The sequence below is a fragment of the Leiobunum rupestre genome, chromosome 6 (assembly GCF_980474605.1).
Source record: "Leiobunum rupestre chromosome 6, qqLeiRupe1.1.hap1, whole genome shotgun sequence".
Taxonomy (NCBI): domain Eukaryota; kingdom Metazoa; phylum Arthropoda; class Arachnida; order Opiliones; family Sclerosomatidae; genus Leiobunum; species Leiobunum rupestre.
The window spans coordinates 35,499,718-35,521,236 of NC_143389.1; the positions used below are offsets into that span (position 1 = coordinate 35,499,718).

Sequence of the window (21,519 nt, forward strand, 5' to 3'; positions counted from 1 at the left end):
GTCACTACCAAGATTTTAATTCTTTATTAGTAGTAATCAATCTAGGCAAACATTCTTTACAAAAAGTTGATAATATGATACATTAAACATCTAAGTCTATTATTAAACAAAATTAAAGCCATTTTAAAATCTGTACAATAATCCTCAATTCCTTTGTGCTTGATATCAACATTTCCAATTCAAAATAAAAATCTAACTTTGTAGAAAAAAAAAAGATTTAGTCTAATATGTATAATATTTTTTGTCATCCATGGGAGTCTCTTTTTCCTTATGCCAATTTTTATTTTTATTGAATTTAAGCAATAAAATGCTCGAAAAGTTATAAATACACGAGAGATGGAAAATAATTCATTAGTCCTCATCTACTGAGACTGTGGGACCTCTCACGGTTGTCACTTTCGGCGGACGGCTTCAAATTTTTATTGTCCAGTCTATGGAACAAAAGTTCCGGCGGTAGCTTGGCAAAGAACGTGTGATTCACACTCTCAACGAGGGTTATTCGTTGAGTTGGCTCGTATTCTAACATTCGCGAAATTAAGTCAAAAAGTTGTCTATGTTCTTCATCCTCGGAAATTATATAACGCTAAACAAAAACCCATTCCAATTAAAATATTTTAAGTTAAAAATTTGTAGGCTAAATATTATAATAGCTTACTCTGAGTGGTTTACAGTTTTCTTTGACATATCTGCCAGCTGAACTTTTTTCATCCCAATCTAGTCTTCCATGGTAGAAATATTTGGTTCTATAGAGAATGGACCAAAATTTTTGAGACTATAAAAAAAAATTAAAAACAAGTGACCGTACTTGCTCTTGCGGCACATTCGGTAAGGTAATGGTCCAAGAATACGTTCCATCATAGCTAGGTGCTCCCTATTGTCGTGAGTTTGAAAGAGGGTAATGCCCAAATACAATTCAAATAGAATACAGCCAATACTCCAAACATCGCAAGATTGCGACCATCCCAATTCTAAAATAAGTTTCAACCAATTTCACATTATTAAAGCTAAAAATATCTTATTAAATACATACCAAGAATAACTTCGGGAGATCTATAATGCCTGGTAGACACAATGGTACTGTGATGTTCATGATCGAATGTAGCAGAGCCAAAATCAATCAATTTGATATTTGTACTTCGTATCCTTCTAACGTCTTTCTTCTGAAAACAAAGAAAGATGTACCATTTTCCAACAATTATAGTTCATTCAATTTATGTTATCTTACGCTCACTTTTTTCGTGTTGTAGGTAACGTCATAATCTGAATTTACAAAGAGAATGTTTTCTGGTTTCAGATCAGTATGCGTAAGTTGATGTTCATGTAAAACTGAAACCAAATTTGGTTACTCCGAGTTGATGGCATAAAATTCACTATACTTACAATTTACAGAATAGCATAATTGGTATCCAATGTGTCTAACTTGATCCAATGAATACGGATGATAATTATTATCTTTCTACAAAACCAAAAGTGAAGTTTGTAAATTTGCTTGTTTATAGCGTTGAAGATTAACAATTTTCCTTACCAAGAAATCAAAGACACTGAGTCCCAACATTTCAAAGGCAATACACATATGACCATGATAATCAAACCAGTCAAGCATTTTGACGCAAAGACTGATAAAATATATTTTAAAGAAAAACCCTAATTAGTAACAACAACAAACGTGGAATTCAAGAGATATCTGGTTACAAAATATGTTTACTTTTTGTCATCTGGGTCACTCTCGGCAAGCTTTTCCAAGACATTAATTTCTAGCTTGGCTGCTTCTCTGTATTTTTCTACATTTTTTATGATTTTCAAGGCAGCTACTTGACCCCTATATTGAAATATTTCAACAGATATTCAATATTTAAGCCTATCACTCATAATAACCAAAGCAAAATTTAATGAATTTTAGCCAGTGAAAAGATTTCTTTTTAACACAAGGAATTTGTGTGTGTGTGAATACGTTATTTTAAAACTAGCTCTGAAACCAAGTTTGGTTGTATTAAATGTTTGCTGATTCTTAGCTATATATTTTATTTATCAATGAATTTTTTGCTAACTGGACAATTGAAAAATAAAAAAACATTTAATATTATCACTTACAACGCGGTATTTTTGCACATTTTCAAGTCGTCTTTACATAAAAAACTAAAAGACCCTGAAGTGATTGAACGTTAGTTATAGCTCCTAAAAGATCATATGGGCCAAGAGTAAACAAGTTTGGTTTATGTACAAAAAAATCTGCGTTTAGTGAAGTCATCATATCTAAAAATAAAATTCCTACTGGCCAATCACCAGGAAATAATTATGGGGCTACACGGGAGGGGGAGGAAAGGGTTACATTATGTGCTTTCCAAGTTTTATGTAGTTGACATTTTCTCTATAAACACAAGTCTATTTACGCAAGCTGATATATTGCATTTTGCTCGCTTCTCTTCAGCAATTTTTTTGCAGCTCTAAATGACAGCCACCAAATGTCTAATCTAAAAATAACTCTCAAAAAGATGAGAGAGAAGAGAGAAGAGCGAAAGTGGTACATGTATGCAAAGTTTCCCCAACTATATTTAAGTTTCAGGAGATTTTTTTTAAACACAGATTTCAAAGAAAAAATTTCCATTCCGGTACAAAACTTACAATAAGACTAAATAGACAGTTCTGTCAACTTACGTTTGCATATCAGTCACCTTGACAACCTTCCCAAAGGTACCTTCACCGAGAGTTGTGAGGATTTTATCTGGAATAAAACAAAATCTACTATTAGGAGCGTAAAAAAATGAAATTTTGTCTTCAACTTTTGGCTGAGAAAGGAATGAAAATCTAATACCGACCTACATACACACGTATACACGAAATTTACTGACTATAAATAAGCCTGCGTTGATAATTTTTTTTAAGAAATTGAAGTTTAAAACTATAGAATTTAAATGTGTTAAATTTTTGAAGTAATACATTAGGCTTAAGAAGATAAAGAGCTAATTAGTTTTTTTAAAAAGAGAATTTGTAAGGTGACTATTGAAAAATCACCTTATCATAAAGCTATTTACTTATGAAATATGGTTTTTGGGGCAAAAATAGTTTACGATTTTTTAACGCCTTTTTTGGGTACTAATCATGTTTTTAACGTTACGAAAAATGGTGAGTACATCGATCCTGCAGGATGTCCCCGTGCCGATAGACCAGGTGCCCGTCACTGTCATCCTCCACGCTGGGCAGCCTTGAGCTATGGTCGCGCGGAGACTGTTCGATCAAAGAATCACCCAATTCAGCCAACATCGGCAATGAAGCAGTCATGAAGAATCATCCAGAATCCAACGTTGGGCACGATTGTTTTCGCGAGATTTCGCAAATGGGATTTTCAATGAGGATTACCACCACAGCCATTGTATTTTCATAGGCAAGGGATGCCAGCATTTTCAGGGAGAGCGTGTAACATGGCAAAAACGACAACAAATAGGGAAACAGGCAACCTCGTGTCAGCATACATTAAGTTTTCCACTTACATATAACTAATACTTAATACTACTTATGATCTAATAAAAACATTTCCCCTCTAAAGATTAAGGTTTTTATACTGGGGTAAGCTAGTTACCAATTAGCGTCTCAATGTATTAAATTAACTACATGTTTATTACCAGAAAAGAAATTACCAAAGCCTTAATTCTTCGCAGCCTAGCCTAACCTAAAAACTAATCAATTTATTTTATAGCATTTCATAATAAAGACCTTTGAACAAGCACTTTCGCTTATCATTTGAAGGCTCTGGGAAGGTCTGAAGATAAGATACAGAAAATATTTAGTCAAAAAAATTAGCAAGTGTAAAGGTCTATAAATTGGAAATAAATGTAACAAAACCTATAGATGTCAATCATGAAGATAAGTCAAAATATTACTACAGCTTTGATTATTAAAATCCTATAATATGACCTCTACCAATTCTGTTAGTTATAAAGTAAGGGATTGTTGGTTTTTACCCCAAAAATAACCCTATTACCTAAACAATCACACTAAACTAAACTTCAAATCACACTAATTATAACACTGAATTAGAAATGTGCTAATTTTTAAAATGGCGTACTTTTAAACAGGTTGAGTTTAAAAAGAGCCCCAAACAGCATACAAACTGTTAATGAAAACAAGCCCGAATTTTTAATTTAGAGACTAGCTTTTCTGGGGGGATTCATCCAAAGTTTGTTAATTAAAATAAAGTAATAACTTTACACTATGCCTGCTGGTTCGAGTGTGAATGGGGACTTCATCACTAGCCTGTACTTTAAGGCGATTAGAAAAATGTTGTAAAAAACTTGAACAAGAACGTAACATCACGTCATCAGCAGCAACATCGGGTGATTCACTACGTTCCAGCATCACCCAACTTGAGGCCTGCGATCAATTCTCTAACGCTTTCCAGTTAAGTGAATCAAAATTAATTTTTTACACCAGTTAAGAGAATTTTACACGATATACTTCATTTTCCGGCAGAAATATTTAAAATTTAACTGAAATTTTAGAGAACATACTGCCTCAAAATAAAGTTCTACGACTAAGACTAAAATAATATAATATAGATATATATTTCTTAAAAGATCAATAACTTAACAAGGTTAAATTGAGAATAAACTTTAAAGACTAGAAAAGCGAAAGAGCGGAGAAAGCTAACCAACCGATAATATCACTGGCTTTAAAAATTTGAGTTTGGGGAGGGAATAGCCTAATTCCGCAATACTGGCCTCACCAAAAGTTCTTAATAGAGCAACTGCCAAAAATCAAATCCTTAAGCTCATTGGCACACGTTCTAGGAAGATTCTGGGAGCTATGCCACAAACTAAGAGAGATCCGAGAAAAAACATTTTGGGGGATGAAAATGATAACTAAAGAAAGTTAAGGGGGAATGAGAAGAGTAGTTGCGAAGATTCGGAGATGTTAAGAGACAGAGGAGGAAGAGTGTGTGAAGGAGGAGAATATTCTAAAAATAGAAATGGGATACCTTTCAGACCAGCCTAGAGAAAATTGGCGGTATTCTGCCACCCTCAAACCCACATACGCGCCCTATTCTTCGGTGTAAACACTCAAAAGTGCCTTTCATCCATATCAACTATTGACATTAAACATAAAACCATACGTTACAAACTTATTACAGATTATCCGTAATAGGCTAGACTGCGAAGAGCGCTAATGAATTAAGTAGGCCTTTTTTTATTCCACTCTTAAAACATAAAAAAAAAAATATTTACCATCTATTCTACCTACTGGAATAGTTTCGAAAGCTTCTTATCATTTAAAATACCCCCTTACTTTGATAACTTACCCGAGAGCTAGGGGTTCTTGACCTTTTGCGACCTCTACCGTGTTCCCTGTGATGCCTATGATGACGGTGAGGCTCTCTGTGTCGACGATGATAGCTGCTGGAGCTGTGTGAATGGTAACTGGAATCGGCACTGTCAGAGGGATCTGTGGAACGACTTTCGTAGATCTTCCTCCTACGAACGGCGCTTCCTCGATGTCGTTGTCGTCCAGGTCTGCTCAAATCTCTGGAATGATGGTGCCTATGATGATGACGAGAGCTGGAAGAATGATTTTCATCTCTGTCCAAAGTGAAATCCCTGTAGCTCTTTTCACTGCCAGGATCTTTATTGTAGTAGTCACTGCAAAATAAGTAATTATGTCTTAATAACATGCAAACTAGCTTAAAGAACAAATACAAAGAACACCTTCAACGCCTACAGTCGAAGAAATTATATTTACCCATAACGATAATACGACGGATAGTACCCATAAGGATAAAACCTAGCCATGTTTTAAAATAAAAATATCTCGGTCAAATTTGACGGGATAAATTAAAAATTGATGAAAAGGGGGACCGAAAGGCACACAAATCACAGCAACTGGTGCTACGCAATAAAAAGTGGCCGCGACCGAGGGTTTAAATATCTCCCTATCAGAGCTCCCACCTACGCTTCGAGTGACCCCTGGAAGTCAGTTTCTGAGTCACGTCAACGCATGGACCAACAATAGGCCTTAAGATAAATTAACGTGGTCCTCTTGTTTACTGTTTTTTTTCTAACTTCTACAATGGTTCACCAGCTCTCCCACTAAAGATAGCTAATGAATTCTTCCATAGGTTTGACTGCAAGAACAAGTTGGGCAGCCTTAGCGAATTTATGGAAAGGCCTATCTAACATCTATAGCTAAATATTTCAAGGATTAATATGGAGGGTGGATTTTAGTCCATTTTGAACAAACTAGGGGTATCTACAATCGATTTTTTTTCTTTTTTTTTCTTGCTTTTCCACTTGTGGGTTATATACAAGCTATTCTAGCTTCGTAACTTGTATTTTTCTTAATAATAAATAAATTAAAGTTGAATTAAAGTACAGCAGGTCAGCAGCAAGCCTTCCGATTTAGGTCACGCCTACCGGGTCAAAAAATCTGGAACAGAGAGTCCCTTTAGATTTTCGGTCTACGAGCTAGTGAAATGTTTCCACGAGGTCCGTTAGCTGATTTTGGTCTACTGTCCACCAAACTGGAAAGCCGCTTTTCCAAAGTGCAAAATGTGAACTTTACCTAGGTTTTCCTTTTCCGGTCCATTTTTCGCCGCCAGAACAGCAGAGAACCAATCCCATGATCATCCTGACCGCTTAACTAGGAGCCAAACCTCTCTTTACGCGTGCAATAACATCGCAATCGAATTTCAACAATTAGCGCCTAAACAAAGTCCGGATAGCTCGGGGTCGGGGGGCTTTTAAAAGTACCCGACTAAACAACATCCCGCCGTTCAAACGGAAAACAGAAGAAAAATAAGAGTGACGACTTTTGATAACGGTATCAGTTCGGAGTCCCGAATTCCCCTGTTTCATACAACGCCATACCACCTCGCGGTTTTTGTCCCAACACAGTTCCGTTACTCAACTTACAACGACATGTTGAGATTCCGTTCGTTACCGACTTCCTCTATTTTTATTGACGAAAACCGCGAAGATAATAAGGTTTAACAAAGTCTCATTACGTTCAGTCTTTGGGAAATATCTTCCCCTCGGAACAAACGGCGAACGAAATATTAAGCGTAGGTTCAAACATGACGCTTCTCCGAAAGATTTTTAACGACAATGAGATGGGAGTATTCTTAAAACAACGGGCCACGAAATTAAAAGGGCAACACCCAAGTTTTCAAACGGGCGCTCATCCTTTAGCCTTTATACATGAAAATCCTTCGAAAGAAGACAGGGCCCCGAGAAAAAAAGAATCGCCCTATAAGACTTCTACCGAATCTAAATTCACGGCGCCTAATAAAATGTCTCTAAAATTCGACGCCGTAGCGGTACCATGGTAGGACCAAAATAAATACAATCTTCTTTTGATATAAATCATTGGAGCCGTTAGCAAAAAAAAAAAAGAAGACAATTTTTAGTCCTTGAACTACAAAAAAAATTGACAATGGAAAAGCAGGGGTTTCGAGACAAAAATCCTTGAATTACTATTATTCCGATACGCCGTATTCTTTTACCAGTAGCGCTCGAAAGCAAACTCCTTAAGCAAAAAAAAAGAGTAACGTTACAACTTAGACACGGACGCTGTATAAACAAAATTCAGAAAATAAAACGCGGAATTTTGCTCTTTAAGCGAAAAATAACGATAGACTTTAACCGCCGACCTTTTTACTAGAGTAGTTAAAAATTTCGCGAAATCAAATAGAGATTACGAATGTTATCTGAAAAACTTGACATTGGCGACAAAGTGAACGACACTTGGCGCGAAGAGCCACGCAAACGAAATGAAATTGGCTTCCGAAGTTCCAACGGCGACCGAGCAAAAGCCAGCTGGGCCGCGATCGGAGTTTGTTTTGGAAGAAACCATTTTCTTCTGGCGGGTTTTTTCAGAGAACGTACCAATAAGTATAGACAGACAAGTCCCCTTACTTTAATAGCGGGGCGTTTGGACCTTAAACAGTCGAAGCAGCTGCCCCTATCGCCGGCAACGCGAGCCCTCCATCCTAAAAGAGGGGGCCCCCAAAATGCTCGGGACGAGTGCACGAACGCAAACCAAGATGGGAATAGAATACGGCGCCCCCTCACGCGATTCCCCCCAAATAACGACCAACTAGGGTGGATCAAATTATTTCTCGAGCAACAGCCTAGACCGCGGCGGAAGCCGTCATCCATTTAACTTTAGCGATTCAACGATCATCCGTGGCAATTTTTGCCCCGTAAACTTTGACTCGCGGATAGAGTAATCATCATCGAGAATCGCGCGCTTTTACCGACTTCCTGCCTTTTCCTTTAACTGTTTCACGATCCACGACTGCTAACAAGTTAGAGGTATAATGGCAGGGATCAAACCGTCGTGATAAATTAATGAGGCTGGGGTCGGAGGGTTGGATCGAGTGTCGAACTACGGTCGAAAGAAAAACGTTTGGAAGAAAACCACTCCCTAAAACTTGGAAAGATCGCTCACAGAGCTCAGAAAAAATCTATTTAGAATCGATCTATACTTTCGCAAAATAATAAAAACTTTGGAATAGACCCTTACGACACGCGCTAAAGCAAAAACGACGGTAAAATATGTGCACTTTCGACGAGCGATTTTTAAAATAAGACCGCAGTCCAGTCAACTCCATGGTGTGTGTGTCTCTCTCTCTCCCCCCTGAACCGGCCAAACGTTCTCACTGCCCTCTTTCTCCGATAAATTTAGAAGGCGCGCCTTCAAGACTCTTAAACGCCCTAAGAGCGCGACCGGGATTCAGTAAGGCACTCTCCCGAAGCAAAAAGAGCGATTTATAGATCAGCATTTAGCCTATACCTCGGCATTACTCGAAGTGCAACGCGTAAATGTCGGCTCGCGTGTTTGGTCCTGTAAAAAGGGCTGGTTCCTATCCAAGGCGGAAAAGAGTTTCGAAAGTCAACGCCTAAGATACTTGATTATAGACATTTAACCGCGCTTATTTTACAATATATCTACCAACTTAGAAAGAGTAAAATAAAAACATAACAATGAGGCTAAATCAGTAACAGGAATTTTGGGAATTTTTAAGAATAGCACATTGCTTTTTTGTTAATTATTTTTGTAATGGATAATTAGTGGTCAAGGAATCTAAAAAATAAATAAAATTATGTTGCGGAAACATGTTTTTACAAGAAAAAATTAAGGGAAAAAATCGGCCTTTAAATGGTACTGCATTTGGGTAAAGTAGGGCTGATGAAGAAAAAAAGTTCCAAACTAAAAGTAAAACTGGACTCGTAAACGAAGTATTGGCGCCTTAAGGCGCCGCGCACTCACTTCGCTCGAGCCCCATTCTTGCTAATCAAGCTGTGCCATCTATAACGCGACCTAGAGGACAGTACCTAGTATAGCCTTTTGTGGTGCGAATTTAAATCTAATTCTTCATCAGTCCTACCTCATCCAACACGTACAAATATCTCGAAATATGTTGTATTTCCCGAGAAAATCTCGAAATAATATATATTTTCCGAGGAAAATATTGGTGGTAAGTACCAATTTTATATTTATCATATCTTTCTAAATAATAAATTGCGGTTAAAACTTTTGGCATTACTGTAATCCTTGACAAATAATACACCAAAAAAAAATAAAGAAAAACCAAAAGGTGCTATTCTTAAAAATAGCCGGAATGTTTAACCTAGGAGCAACAAATACAAGGAGAACGCAGCTAGCCTTTAAATACGCTAACGAAGGGTTGTGTACGAATTTCATTGGACGAGCGTCACGAGCCTTTACGATGAACGTTTTACCGGCGGAGGGGAAGACAATTTCCGAATTTTCCCCTTCCGACGGCAGCAGGCGCTAAAGCGTCTAGCCAATGAAAAAAGTACGCAAGAAAATCCACGAGTTTTGTCGGGTTGCGTTCTCCTTGTGTGGGGTGTTGTGTTTGTTGCTCCTAGGTTTAACTATTTCATAGCAGTTAAAATTTTTGTCACGAAAAAGGTATTTAAGTAAAGGACCAACGTTATAGTTGTGAATTATAAAAGTTGGGGGTCAGTTAGGAGTTAGGGTTAAAATATTATAGCTAGAGCTGCACCGATATATCGGTATATTTTTCTAATATCAGTATCGGCCAATATCGGCTTCGCTTAAGCAGATATTGGCCGATACCGATATTTTTTTTTTAAAATAGAGCTAATACCCAAGGCACCACCTTCTACCACATAAGCAATGTTGCTTGTGCGTGATCAAGTAACAGGTGGCCGGGTTACAATGCGTAGGAGGTTGGTGGCAAGCCCTTCATGCCACGGGAGCTGGCTCCCTACACTAACTATTACCGTTAACCTCCAAGTTTTTATGGGAAGGGGAAACCGAAGATCTCGGTGGAAAACCCCTTTAACCAGTGGGGAGAGAACTTACAAACTCTACGCAGAAGGAGTGGTTCCGGATTTTCACCCAGTGCCACTAGCTGGGATCGAACCCGGCTCCTCTTGCTGCGAGGCTAAAGTGCTAACCACTCAGCCACCCCACCCATATCAGAGCATCCCTAATTAAAGCCCTTATTTTCTAATTATTAAAAGCAACTGAAGAAATTGACTTACCAAGGGAATTTAAGCAATATGCCCTGTATTTTGTATTGTTTAGGAAAGAAGTACTAATTTTGTAGGTCATGGTGGCAAAAAGACTACCCAAATACTAGTGTACTAATGAAATTATAAGGAATGGCTAACCTTCTGGAACGCCTGGAATCGTATCGTCGATAATCTGAACGGCTATCCACGGAGATTCTCCTTCTCTTTCTTTTTTGTGTATCGCAACTACTGCTACGACTGTCAGTTGAAGTTACGGACTCGGATGATCTTGATCGTGTTTGACGTTTCCTTCTTGAACGAGGCATACTTGTAATCTAAAAATAATAAATAAAGTGGTCCAAGTTGAACAGGAGAAGTAATATTCTTCACGATGTTAAGCTCAGTTCTTTTACTGAAGTGAAAAAAAGAAAGAAAAATACAACATATGGAAAACCAAATTCCCTGATATTTCCTTAAAATAAGAGAACGCAAAGGAAAATAAACTTCTGTATATTTTTTTTAACAATGAGTGCTAGGTAGTCACTAAATTATGCAATTATAATAACCTTACATGCTGATGAGAAATTACCTCAATTTAATTTCCCATAGCTAAGTGACATTGTACTTGGAAATTTTTATTCCTAAAATATTTCATTTATAGGGGAGGAGTGATGTTTCTCCTACTATTTGTTTGCCATTAAAAAAAAACAACCTAATTCTTACAAATTAAAAAATTACCAAAAATGACTAAAAATTTAATTCTTAGATAAATTCACGGTTAAAGGAGTTAGGAGCAACGTTTTTCTTATGGGGATGAATATTTTATTGTATCACATTATCATAGCTTTTACTCACAAATTGACTTCAAAATAAATTAGAACAGAATCTGCGAAAGCAATAACAAAAGTGATATACTTCTAACTCCCCCTTTGAGTTTCGTTTAGTAGTTAATAGATTAAATTTAAAACAGGAAAAGTTTGCTTACTTTAAGATTATATGTCTAAACCACTGATAAACAAAAAAATAATAGGTACAAAACAATTTCACTTCGTTAGGGATGTTGTAACATTAGTTGTGAATGAAGTGTATAATAAAAAAAAAGAAATGTTTTATGTTACACATAAACTTAAAGCTACTTAACTTTTAACATTTTTAGGCTTATCTAATTGTAGCTTGTGAAATTTTATAATTTAATCATTTAAGTATTTTTCTTAAGATTTAAAATTTCAGAAATGGTAAAATTTAAACGCGATTTTGGTCAACCTGGGCCTTGGTATAAGGTTCAATAACAGTGCATCCGTGTTCTTCAGTGGCCGCCAGCCACGGCAACCAAGAAACACGGAACTTACTAAGCCTACTTCTGTGCACTTACGTTCGTACGCCTAATTCCGTCCAAGAACCTCCAAATAATGTCCGTCTTTTAGATGTATTTCTTAGCCTCAGAGAATTGTCCTCCTCAAATTATAAAAATACAAGTAATCTTTCACGAAGATGGTTAAGAGACAAATATATATATCAACAAAGTAAATGCAACTAGAAGATTCCTAAATCGAGAAAACTCAAAATGGCGAGTTACTGTTGGCGACTGGAAAATAAAATGCAGTGTTGCCATTAACTCCTTCTGCAAGAATTGGTGCGATGAAAACGGATTTAAGGATTAGCGTTCATTATGAATTTCAGGTCTTTGGGTGGTCCTTCAAGGATCAAATCTTCAATTTAACGTGGGGAAAGTTTTGTCTTTGACAAAAGAGGAACAAACAGTCAAAACTTTTATATAAAAAAGCTGCTAGTTTTCAAATATAGGCAGATGTAAGGGAATAAAATGTTCCTGATGAATTTTAACAAGACTTTATACATTCAATAAAGAACTTTATTACACATTATGTATTTAAGGCATAGTTGATACATCGAGATAACAGCCCCAGCATTTTCAAAAGCTGTAATGAATGATTATAAAAAAAACAAACTGCATTCCGTTCTAAATTTAACAGACCTAAATGCACCTGAATCTTTTCAAACCATGGTTGTGTATTTGGTAATTTAGCGCTTATTTAACAAACTCACTTAGGGCTCAATGCTACATGTCCAAAGGTGCATTTTGACACAATATACGCACCAGCTGGACAATGCTAGCATAAAGCCCCAACATTAAATTTAAGACTAATTCAAATATAGTGCAAGGTGGAGCCATAACTTAAGTCATGTATCCACACTGATACACAGGGCTTTATATAAATGTATGGAACAAATAAAGTTGTTGCAGAATTGTTATTAGAGTACAAGTCAACTTTAAATCTTGAACCATTATTAAAATTTCAAAAATTTGCAGGTTTTAGAACTATAAAACGTGATATTGTAAATGTAACAAAACATGTTAAAGCAATGAAAAATATAGCAAATATTAAAAATGTTTCTTCATCAAAGACATCAGAAAATGCTGGTATTTGGTCATAAAGTTTGTTATACAAATGCATATTTGTATGCAAAGATTGTTTGTAAGAATCCTTCATAGTTATTTTTATTCTGTAGAACTAATTAAATAAATACTATCCTATTTCTTTCCTGGTTTTGCTCTTGATTTGACAGCTTTCTTTTGTTGTACTGCCAAAATTATAGGCTCAGGGATTTTGTCATGAAGGGTTACAATTTTATCAAATTCTTCAACAATTTCAAGGGCTGATAGGTTTTCGGTTTTAAATAAGTACTTCAAACCATTTTCTGAAAACATATTTATCCTTTACCAAGTTTCTGATTATTTTAGATTAAATGATAACGCAATTTACCCAATTCAAGATTTATTACTGGTTCAGTACGGTTACAAACCACGGATGATTTGATAACGCACTTTGGATTAGATTTAAGGATCCTGGGCGAATTTACATGGAAAAGAAATTCTCTGGAAGTAAAAAAACACCGCCTTCAATGTTGATTTCCCTGTACAGAGAACGTACCAAGGCTTAAAGTAATATTTAAAAAAATTAAAGCTGCTTATTAAATTCCATAAATAACCAGATTCAAACTTTCATACCAAAATCTTACCGTAAAGAACTAACTTTACTATGAAAAGGATCGAAAGAAAACGTAATTTTCTTAACCGGTCGCAACTGTAAATTTTTAAGTAAAGTATACAAAGCTTTCGTTGATGGTTGCCGAAACGCCATGGTTACGGCCAACTTTGATTTCCACGGCACGGCAGACGGTGCGTAATCCACTTAAGAGGCATACACCAAACCTTTTACGGTGCTACACTTGCGGCAGTACTGCAGCAGCAGCAGCTTGTAGTGCAATTTTCCGGGAATCGCAGCACGTGTCCCAATCTTTACCGCGATTACGCCAGTTAGTTTTAGTTTCAGAATCATGGAAACCCATCAAAACTCTTAAAAGTTGTCAGATTTCGCCCTATTTTTTAAAGTAATCTATTACGTAAGGCTTTATACATTGCAGGAAGTTAAGAACATAATTTTTGTTTCAATCAAAAACACTTATATGGCTGAAGCTCCAATTCCTGTCAAACCTGGGTGAGATTTTGTAATGCTACTTTCATGTATTAATTCACATTCGGAAAATTCCTTTTATAATAGAACTTTTAAGTTCCCCGATGACTTTGAATCAATGTGCGTAAGCAATGATGATTTTCTGCAATATGATGACGATGATGTGGAGCTTGTATTGATTCGAGCACCCTATGATGTATGTAAAGAAAATGTTTTAAAAATATTTTTATGTAACATCTCATTATCTTCAATTTGTAAAATGTTACAGATAGATTTTTCACTTTTAAATGATCGGTTATTTCCTCTTAATGGAAGTGAGGAATTTCATATTGAAACTGAAAAGGCCAAAAATACATTTATTCTAAATTGTAAAGAAGCACAATCAAATTCAGAGGTTCTCAATGTCACTGGTGATAGTAACAAAAATGTCACTGATGTATTGTATACTTACATTTTAGTTGGGGAACTTGAGTGTCTTGGTTGGTGATAAGGAAAAATATGTCCCTATATCCAAAAATTTTACTCATCATATGGAAATCAACAAAATAGTAAATGTACCAAACATTTCATTCCCTGATAAATATGACAAAGGCCACAAAATGCCTTCAGACTTAAAACAGAGATATCAGTCCTTTGGATCAGGTACTTATAATAATACATTCAAGTCAATAGAAATTGATTTATAGAACTTTTTAGAGGACCCAGTGGTTACAGTCGGAGAAAAGCATGTGTTAAAATATAAAAAGAAATTAAAGAAAGAATCAAAGTCAAGGGTCATTTCCCGCATTAAACCTTCAAGAAAAGGAGCTATCGAAAGACAAAAACAATTGGAAGACAAAATGAAATTAACTTCCCAGTATGTTGAACAACTTTCCATAAGTCCTCCCCATGAGGAGTTAAAATCACTAAAAAAAGAGAAAAAACAAACAGTCGAAGAACCAAAGATAAAAAGCAAAAAAACAAAATCCCATAGTAAAGAAAGTAATCTTTCGAGTTCCAAAATTTCGGATAAAAAAACGAAGAAAATTAAAGATTCATCTAAGAAGTTGCTTGAGGATGAGACAGAACATTCTCGAGATGAGTTAATAAAATTAATAATGGAAGATAAAATGCCTAAAAAAGGAAGGTTGTCCAAACTCAAGAAGGAAAATTCATCGTATACCTATTCTCAAGAATTTTGAATTTGTAAAAATATATAATCTTATAATAAAAAAACAGCTTTTGTGAATTTTTTTATATAATTTGTGATATGTACAAAAAAAAACTCCTAAATTTTCATTCTTGTAAATGACAAAAAAATGGAAGATTATGTAGACATGGCGGTTTATTTAAATAATGAATTTGTTGTAAATCAAGTTTTTATTCAAAGTTCATCATGATCACCATCCTAAATGAAAAATGTTAAATTATTTTGGTAGCAAAGGGCACAAAATTTTCAATTATTACCTCATCAGCCTGAATATTTTCCTCTTTCTCTTCATCTTCGATTTCTTCCTCTTCTTCAATCTGCAACACATAAGAGTAAATAAGAAACACTTTGGATATGACCAATCAAAGCGACATGTTACAATACCTGCGCATCTTCGGGAACCCCTAGAGTTTTCCTCAATAAATTTTCAACTCTCTCAGCAAATGATGATGTCTCGGAAAGCATAAACCCTGACCTCAAAGTTGCTGTTTCAAACATAATATTGGCCATGTCTGTCGCAGTTGCGTCACCTTTATCAGCTTCTACTCTTTTCAAAAGCTCCTTTATTAAAGGATGACGTGGATTTATTTCTAAAGTTTTCTTCTGACTTAGATAATAATCCCTTGTTGTATCGTAAGTTTTGCTGTGAGCGTTGCTCTTGGCTAGCCTTTCCATATTACCGGTCCAACCAAATTGGCTAGCAACCAGAGCGCAGGGGGAAGAATGAAGTCTCTGAGAAACAGTGACTTTGCCAATTTTATCTTTCAAAACATCACTTTCCAACCATTTGCTCAGTGGCTCAAAATGCTTGTTCAACGATTCTTGTCTCTCCTTAGCTTTGTCTCCTTCTTCCAATTTTAATCCATCTTTAGCGATGTTCTGGAACTTTTTACCCTCAAACTCTGGTAAGGCTGAAATGCAATATTCATCAACTGGTTCCGTCAGATACAGAATCTCATAGCCCTTCTTGAGCAGTCTTTCAACGAATGGAGATTTCTCAACTTCCGCGAGACTGGCACCAGCAACGTAATAAATGTGTTCTTGCTTCTCCTTCATTCTTTCGACATACTCGGCCAAAGATGAAGTTCCTTTCGGATCGTGTGAAGAAATGAAACGGACTAATTTGGCTAAACGGGTTCGGTTTCCAGGATCTTCAATGATTCCCAGCTTCATGTTGGTACTGTATTCTTTCCAGAACTTTTCATAATCATCTTTGGAAATCTTTTTGATCATATCCAGGGTCTTGCGAACTAATTTCTTCCTGATGACTTTAAGAAGTTTATGTTGTTGAAGAGTTTCTCTCGAGACATTCAAAGGCAAATCATCCGAATCAACCACACCCCGGATGAAACTTAAGTAATTTGGCATCATGTCCTGGAAGTCATCTGTAATGAAAACTCTTCTGACGTAAAGTTTGATATGATCCACTTTGGTTCCATATCGGTTAAAGGATTCTGTGGGTTGGACATTTGGGACGAAAAGCAAGGATTTGAAAGTGACTTCTCCTTCAGCCACAAAATGGGTTTTAGCAATAGGATCAGTACTATCTTTGGTTATTGACTTATAGAATTCATTGTATTCAGCATCATCTATCTCAGCTGGTTTTCGGGTCCAAATAGGTTTTGAATCATTAATCAATTCCCAATCCCATGTTGTTTTCTCAACTTTTTTGGTTTTTGGCTTTTTCTCTTCTTTTTCTTCATCAACCTTCACTTCTTCATCATCCACAGCTTCATCTTCAGTTTTCTTTTCTTCAGATTTTGACTCTTCCTCTTCTTCAATTGGTTCTTCCACAGTTTCGGTTTTGCTTCTCCACAAATAAATGTTAAAGTTAATAAATTGACTGTATTTCTTGATCAGGTTTCTCAGTGTATCTTCTTCCAAGAAATCCTTTGCCTCCTCTTTGAGTTGCAAACTAATGGTTGTTCCTCTTTGCAACGTGTCACCCCTTGGGTCTTCAACAACCGAGAAAGAAGCAGAGTCGGACTCCCAAATATGTTGAACATCATCATTGTTTTTACTGGTTACAATTACTTTATCAGCAACTAAGAATGCAGAGTAAAATCCAACACCAAACTAGAAAAAAAATAATCATAAGAATACTTTTTTCACCACGTCATTGATTAGAAATAACTTAACTAACCTGTCCAATCAAGTCGGACATTTCACCAGAAGTGTCAGATTGAGTGATCTTCTGTAAAAATTCTGATGTTCCTGATTTGGCTATAGTACCTAGATTGTTTACTAGGTCCTTCTTGGTCATCCCAATACCTGTATCTGTTATGTGTAGCATACTATTTTCTTTGTCAGCCTGAATGAAAAATTTACTCTGTTACAGTATATCAATTTATTTATCACTTATATAATAAATGTAATTTCTTACTTTAATTCTTATGGATAATTCATCAACGCCTTTTAACATAGAGCTATCTGTTAGTGATAATACTCTTATCTTGTCTAAAGCATCGGAAGCATTTGAAATAAGTTCCCTTAAGAAAATCTGTCAAAAATTAAATATTTTAGAACAATATGGTAGTTGATTGAACAATGGTTAAATATAATAACCTCTTTGTTGCGATAAAGGGAGTTAATGATGAGTTTCATCATTCGATTCACCTCTGCTTGAAAGAGAAATTTCTCAGATTTTTCTCTCATTTCTTTAATTTGAGCTACATTAAGGCCATCTAATTTTATAGCTTCTTCTTCCCTAAATTAATAAATTGTAAAAATATTTAAATAACCATGTTCAGGAACAATGCTCAAAGGCTATATTACCGTTTGACAACTTCGTCATCAGTTTTAGATCCATCCCTGTTACTTGAAATGTCATTTTCAACTTTAAAATCTTCTAGCGTTGGATCTTCGGCAGCCCATGTTAGACCTGACAAAGTTTAAAAAATCATATCCTTTCTTCTCTTCTGCTCGTTTAACGTTAGCCTTAGCTTATAATTTAGATACTTACCAGCTAACAAAAGAAAAGTTAGTAACAAAAATAATCTGTTCATTTTGAATTAAATTAAGCCTAGATTTAGCTGCCTTTTAGCAACTTGTATAACTTAAAATAACATTAAAAATTGGAAATAATTTGATCCAAGAAGAAACCGGCGTTTCCGAAGTGTCAAAAAGGAAAATCTACCGATACGCTATTTGAGTTGAATGGCATCTGAAAAAATTCTCTAATACTAGCACAAGCTTTATAAATATATTTGTACCAATCACTTTCAACCACGCTAGGCCACGATTCGTTATTTATCCAATGAAAAATTATATTGGCCAAAGGACGAGGCTTCAAACGATTGGTCGATTTTGAAATACGTCTAAGGCGTCCTCTGTCCCTAGATGTGTCTAAATAAAAACCGCTAAATTTGAATTTGGAAAAAAGGTGTCGAGTTTTATTTATAATATAAATAAAAAATAAATATTAAAAAGTTATACCATAAGTAACATATTAAACATAAGTATGGAAACAGAAATAATTCGGTTAATGATAGTCACTCTGTCGTGGGGTGATTGCGAAATAGGTAGTTTCCGAACAGGAAACTCGTCCCTTCCTAATCTTTCCGGTGACAAAATAGTCGGTTAGTGAAAACTCGGAACAACTCCTTCTGCGTTGAGTTTGCAAGTTCTCTCCCCGCTGGTTTAAGGGGTTTTCCCCCGAGCTCTTCAGTTTCCCCTTCCATAAAAACTTGTTGAGGTTAACGGTAATAGTTAGTGTAGGGAGCTGTTGGCTCGCGTGGCATGCAGGGCTTGCCACCACCCACCTACGCATTGTAACCCGGCCACCTGAATAGAGTGTTGTCGTCTGATACGATTTTGAAAACTTGTAACGTCACAGCTGTAGTGTTAATAGTGGCCGCCATGACAGTTATCGTTTTTTATCAATAGGCAAATTACAATGGTGACGTCGCAGGGTTTCAGACGACAACACTCTATTAATGGCTTCAAAAGTCGCTTGATGACTTAGGCCTAAGGTGGTGACCTGGGTATTAGCCTAGCTGATTATTATTATTATAAGTTTGATAGCGAGAAATTCGAGCGTACACGCGTTTAGGTTTGAAATACGAAAAAAAAACTAACTTCTGAAAGCCAGTGTTTATACGCGACCGAAACGGCTCTAGGTGGCGCTGCGGAGCCGAATTTATCTCGCCACCGCTTGTCTATTCTATTCTTTGTAATAGTTAAAATCGTCTACAGTTATGGCATGACTAGACTGATTAGGAGCTAAAGATGTAGAGTCAAGAACGTTTTCTACTGAAATGACCCGAGCATTTTCAGTATTGCACTGTTTAATAACTGCACTTTTATTTGTTATGCTTGATGTTGTTTGGGAAAACGATTCCACAAAAAATTCAGTTTCGTTCAAATTTATTTGCGTAGAAACTTCATTTAGGGCATGACTAGATATTTTACTAGGAACCATTGACGTAGCCGCAACTGGTTCCATAGAAGAGTTTTGTGTCGCTACAAAATTTCTTGGAGGTGATAAGTGGTTTTAACAGTGTCTGATGATGTAACATCGAAAAAATCTCCACATAACGGTTTGTAAGGCAAACTTAACAAAATCCTCGTCGTAGAATTATCTAAGACTTCGGTGTTGAATTTAATTTTTTTAACAGTTTTCACAAACTCAAGGTCCATAACTTTTTTGGCTTATAATTCTTTAAAACATTTTCATTGCATTTACCCCAAGATCGTGTTTTGGATGTGCATGAAACACCAGTCTCTACAATATTGACCTATTCAAATTTGTTTATATAATAATCCTGCTACTGAGTGCTTGCATGTTCCAGATGATCTAAAATGCAGCTAAAATTAAGTAAAATATTTAAGCATACTACATGTATGATATGCAATGTACATAAATTAATTACCCAGCTTTACAAGTGCAATAGGTGTCATTAACTTTCCAATCTTCATCTTGAGAATCAGAGTTTACTTGCCTTTGAAGGGTTATAAACTACCTTCTACTATCGTTTCGTCAGCTGAATATTTAGTAATAAAAAATTCTATCGCTCCTTTAGAGAGTTCTTTAAATAGTCTTTCCACTTCATCTAAACAGTGTCTCTTGTCTCCAATATAATCCAATAACCTTACCAGTGGCAAATTCACTAAAATAATAGCATTATGAAAAAATAAAGAAGTGTAAAAATGTATCAAAATGCGTATTAACCTTTAATAGCTTCGGATTTATCCATAACGTTGACACAAAAATGTAACCCTCTTCAAATTTAATTCAAAAGTCCCTCCTATGGTAAATAGCGTCTGCTAATGCGCGACCTGTTACTGTTTTCGCCTGCCACATAAAGAGGGCGTATCCGTAGTTTTCGGTGGCGAATAATTGTAATTTTTATCTTCCTTTTCAATAATTCATAATTATTTTCCAAAAGTAAGCGTTATTTACACTTTTGAAAGCATTTTCAATAGTCCGTCGAAAACGTGGACCGTCGGTGATTTTCCGGGCATCCTCCAAATACGAGGAGCAGTTCGCGGAGAGTTGTCAGCCGTGTTAGGTTGGTGGAAAGTCCTTCATGCCACGCGAGTAAACAGCTCCTTACCCCTACTAAGCAACTATATATTGTATTATACACTTGGAATGTCTATGGACGATTCTCATAGAAACGGGCGTGGTTGACAGGGGAGATTTCACTCTCAATTTGCTAAGCTAGTGTGCTTTTATACAAGTCAACACTAAGCCTTGTCTTGAATAGAAGTTCATTTACATCCTTTGCTCTTTTTCAAGCATCGAAATACGTTATTTTACGCGGAACTAGAGCAGTTTCTCGAAGAACAACAAATTCTTTAGAGATATTCAGTGTGAGAACTAATCGGGGTTTCGTAATTTCATTCTCTGTTCAGTCTATTTTCCGAGTTCATTTTCTTTCCGCTACCCGGCTTTACAGGGTGTCCACTAAAAAACAAGAAATTATAAATAACTGAAAAACGGGTTTTTTTATTTAAAATTTCTATGGAACATTCCTCGTACAAGGGGACATTTATAAGTGTAAAATTGAATGACCTTGAACCATGTGTTCAAGGTCATTCAAAACCTATCTCGAGAACCGTTGGGTTTACGGATTTGGTTCCAATTAGAAATTTGTTGCTCGCCATATTATTAGTTCAAATAACTCTGATTGGACCAAATTTGAAAAATCAGAAACCGATAAATAAATGTTTTGCGATAAAGAATAATTATTGCCTTCCGTGACATTTCAATTGAAATGTTAAACAACACCATTAACTTCGTCGTTAAACGAGCTCAAGCATGTATCGTAGCCCACGGTGGCATAATTGAACCATTGTAAACTATTCAGTATTTATTTGATTTAGCCACATTAAAACTAAT

General features: G+C 35.9%; 5 protein-coding genes across 11 annotated transcripts; 1 reads left to right on the forward strand and 4 right to left on the reverse strand.

Annotated features, from left to right (window-relative positions):
- Positions 1-9: 9 nt before the first annotated feature.
- On the reverse strand, positions 10-12,040 carry Doa (CDC like kinase darkener of apricot). 7 transcript variants are annotated; one of them, XM_090176914.1, is made up of 13 exons: positions 11,866-12,040; positions 10,653-10,828; positions 5,294-5,630; positions 3,132-3,225; positions 2,656-2,722; positions 1,706-1,819; positions 1,526-1,616; positions 1,381-1,456; positions 1,232-1,326; positions 1,031-1,157; positions 806-968; positions 656-743; positions 10-583 (listed from the first exon to the last, which is right to left on the reverse strand). In XM_090176914.1, the coding sequence occupies exons 2-13, from the start codon at positions 10,817-10,819 to the stop codon at positions 359-361; spliced, it is 1,644 nt and encodes a 547-aa protein (XP_090033040.1). In that variant the 5' UTR covers positions 10,820-10,828; positions 11,866-12,040; the 3' UTR covers positions 10-358. The 7 variants fall into 7 exon arrangements, with proteins under 7 accessions (XP_090033040.1, XP_090033039.1, XP_090033038.1 ...); XM_090176913.1 differs by having other exon boundaries at positions 1,031-1,160; XM_090176912.1 differs by having other exon boundaries at positions 1,031-1,160; positions 1,226-1,326.
- A 296-nt stretch (positions 12,041-12,336) lies between these two features.
- Positions 12,337-13,003, reverse strand: LOC149940758 (uncharacterized). Its single transcript, XM_090176922.1, has one exon. The coding sequence runs from the start codon at positions 13,001-13,003 to the stop codon at positions 12,809-12,811; it is 195 nt and encodes a 64-aa protein (XP_090033048.1). The 3' UTR covers positions 12,337-12,808.
- On the reverse strand, positions 12,909-13,968 carry mRpL53 (mitochondrial ribosomal protein L53). The gene is made up of 3 exons (XM_090176921.1): positions 13,533-13,968; positions 13,277-13,389; positions 12,909-13,211 (listed from the first exon to the last, which is right to left on the reverse strand). Exons 1-3 carry the CDS (start codon positions 13,652-13,654, stop codon positions 13,045-13,047), a joined length of 402 nt encoding a protein of 133 aa, XP_090033047.1. The 5' UTR covers positions 13,655-13,968; the 3' UTR covers positions 12,909-13,044.
- On the forward strand, positions 13,643-15,215 carry LOC149940760 (uncharacterized). The gene is made up of 5 exons (XM_090176920.1): positions 13,643-14,011; positions 14,075-14,183; positions 14,256-14,381; positions 14,446-14,629; positions 14,684-15,215. The coding sequence occupies exons 1-5, from the start codon at positions 13,980-13,982 to the stop codon at positions 15,166-15,168; spliced, it is 936 nt and encodes a 311-aa protein (XP_090033046.1). The 5' UTR covers positions 13,643-13,979; the 3' UTR covers positions 15,169-15,215.
- Positions 15,207-18,341, reverse strand: Gp93 (heat shock protein 90 Gp93). Its single transcript, XM_090176911.1, has 8 exons — positions 18,139-18,341; positions 17,952-18,057; positions 17,742-17,883; positions 17,560-17,676; positions 17,320-17,487; positions 15,561-17,252; positions 15,434-15,493; positions 15,207-15,374 (listed from the first exon to the last, which is right to left on the reverse strand). Exons 1-8 carry the CDS (start codon positions 18,179-18,181, stop codon positions 15,351-15,353), a joined length of 2,352 nt encoding a protein of 783 aa, XP_090033037.1. The 5' UTR covers positions 18,182-18,341; the 3' UTR covers positions 15,207-15,350.
- Positions 18,342-21,519: the final 3,178 nt, after the last annotated feature.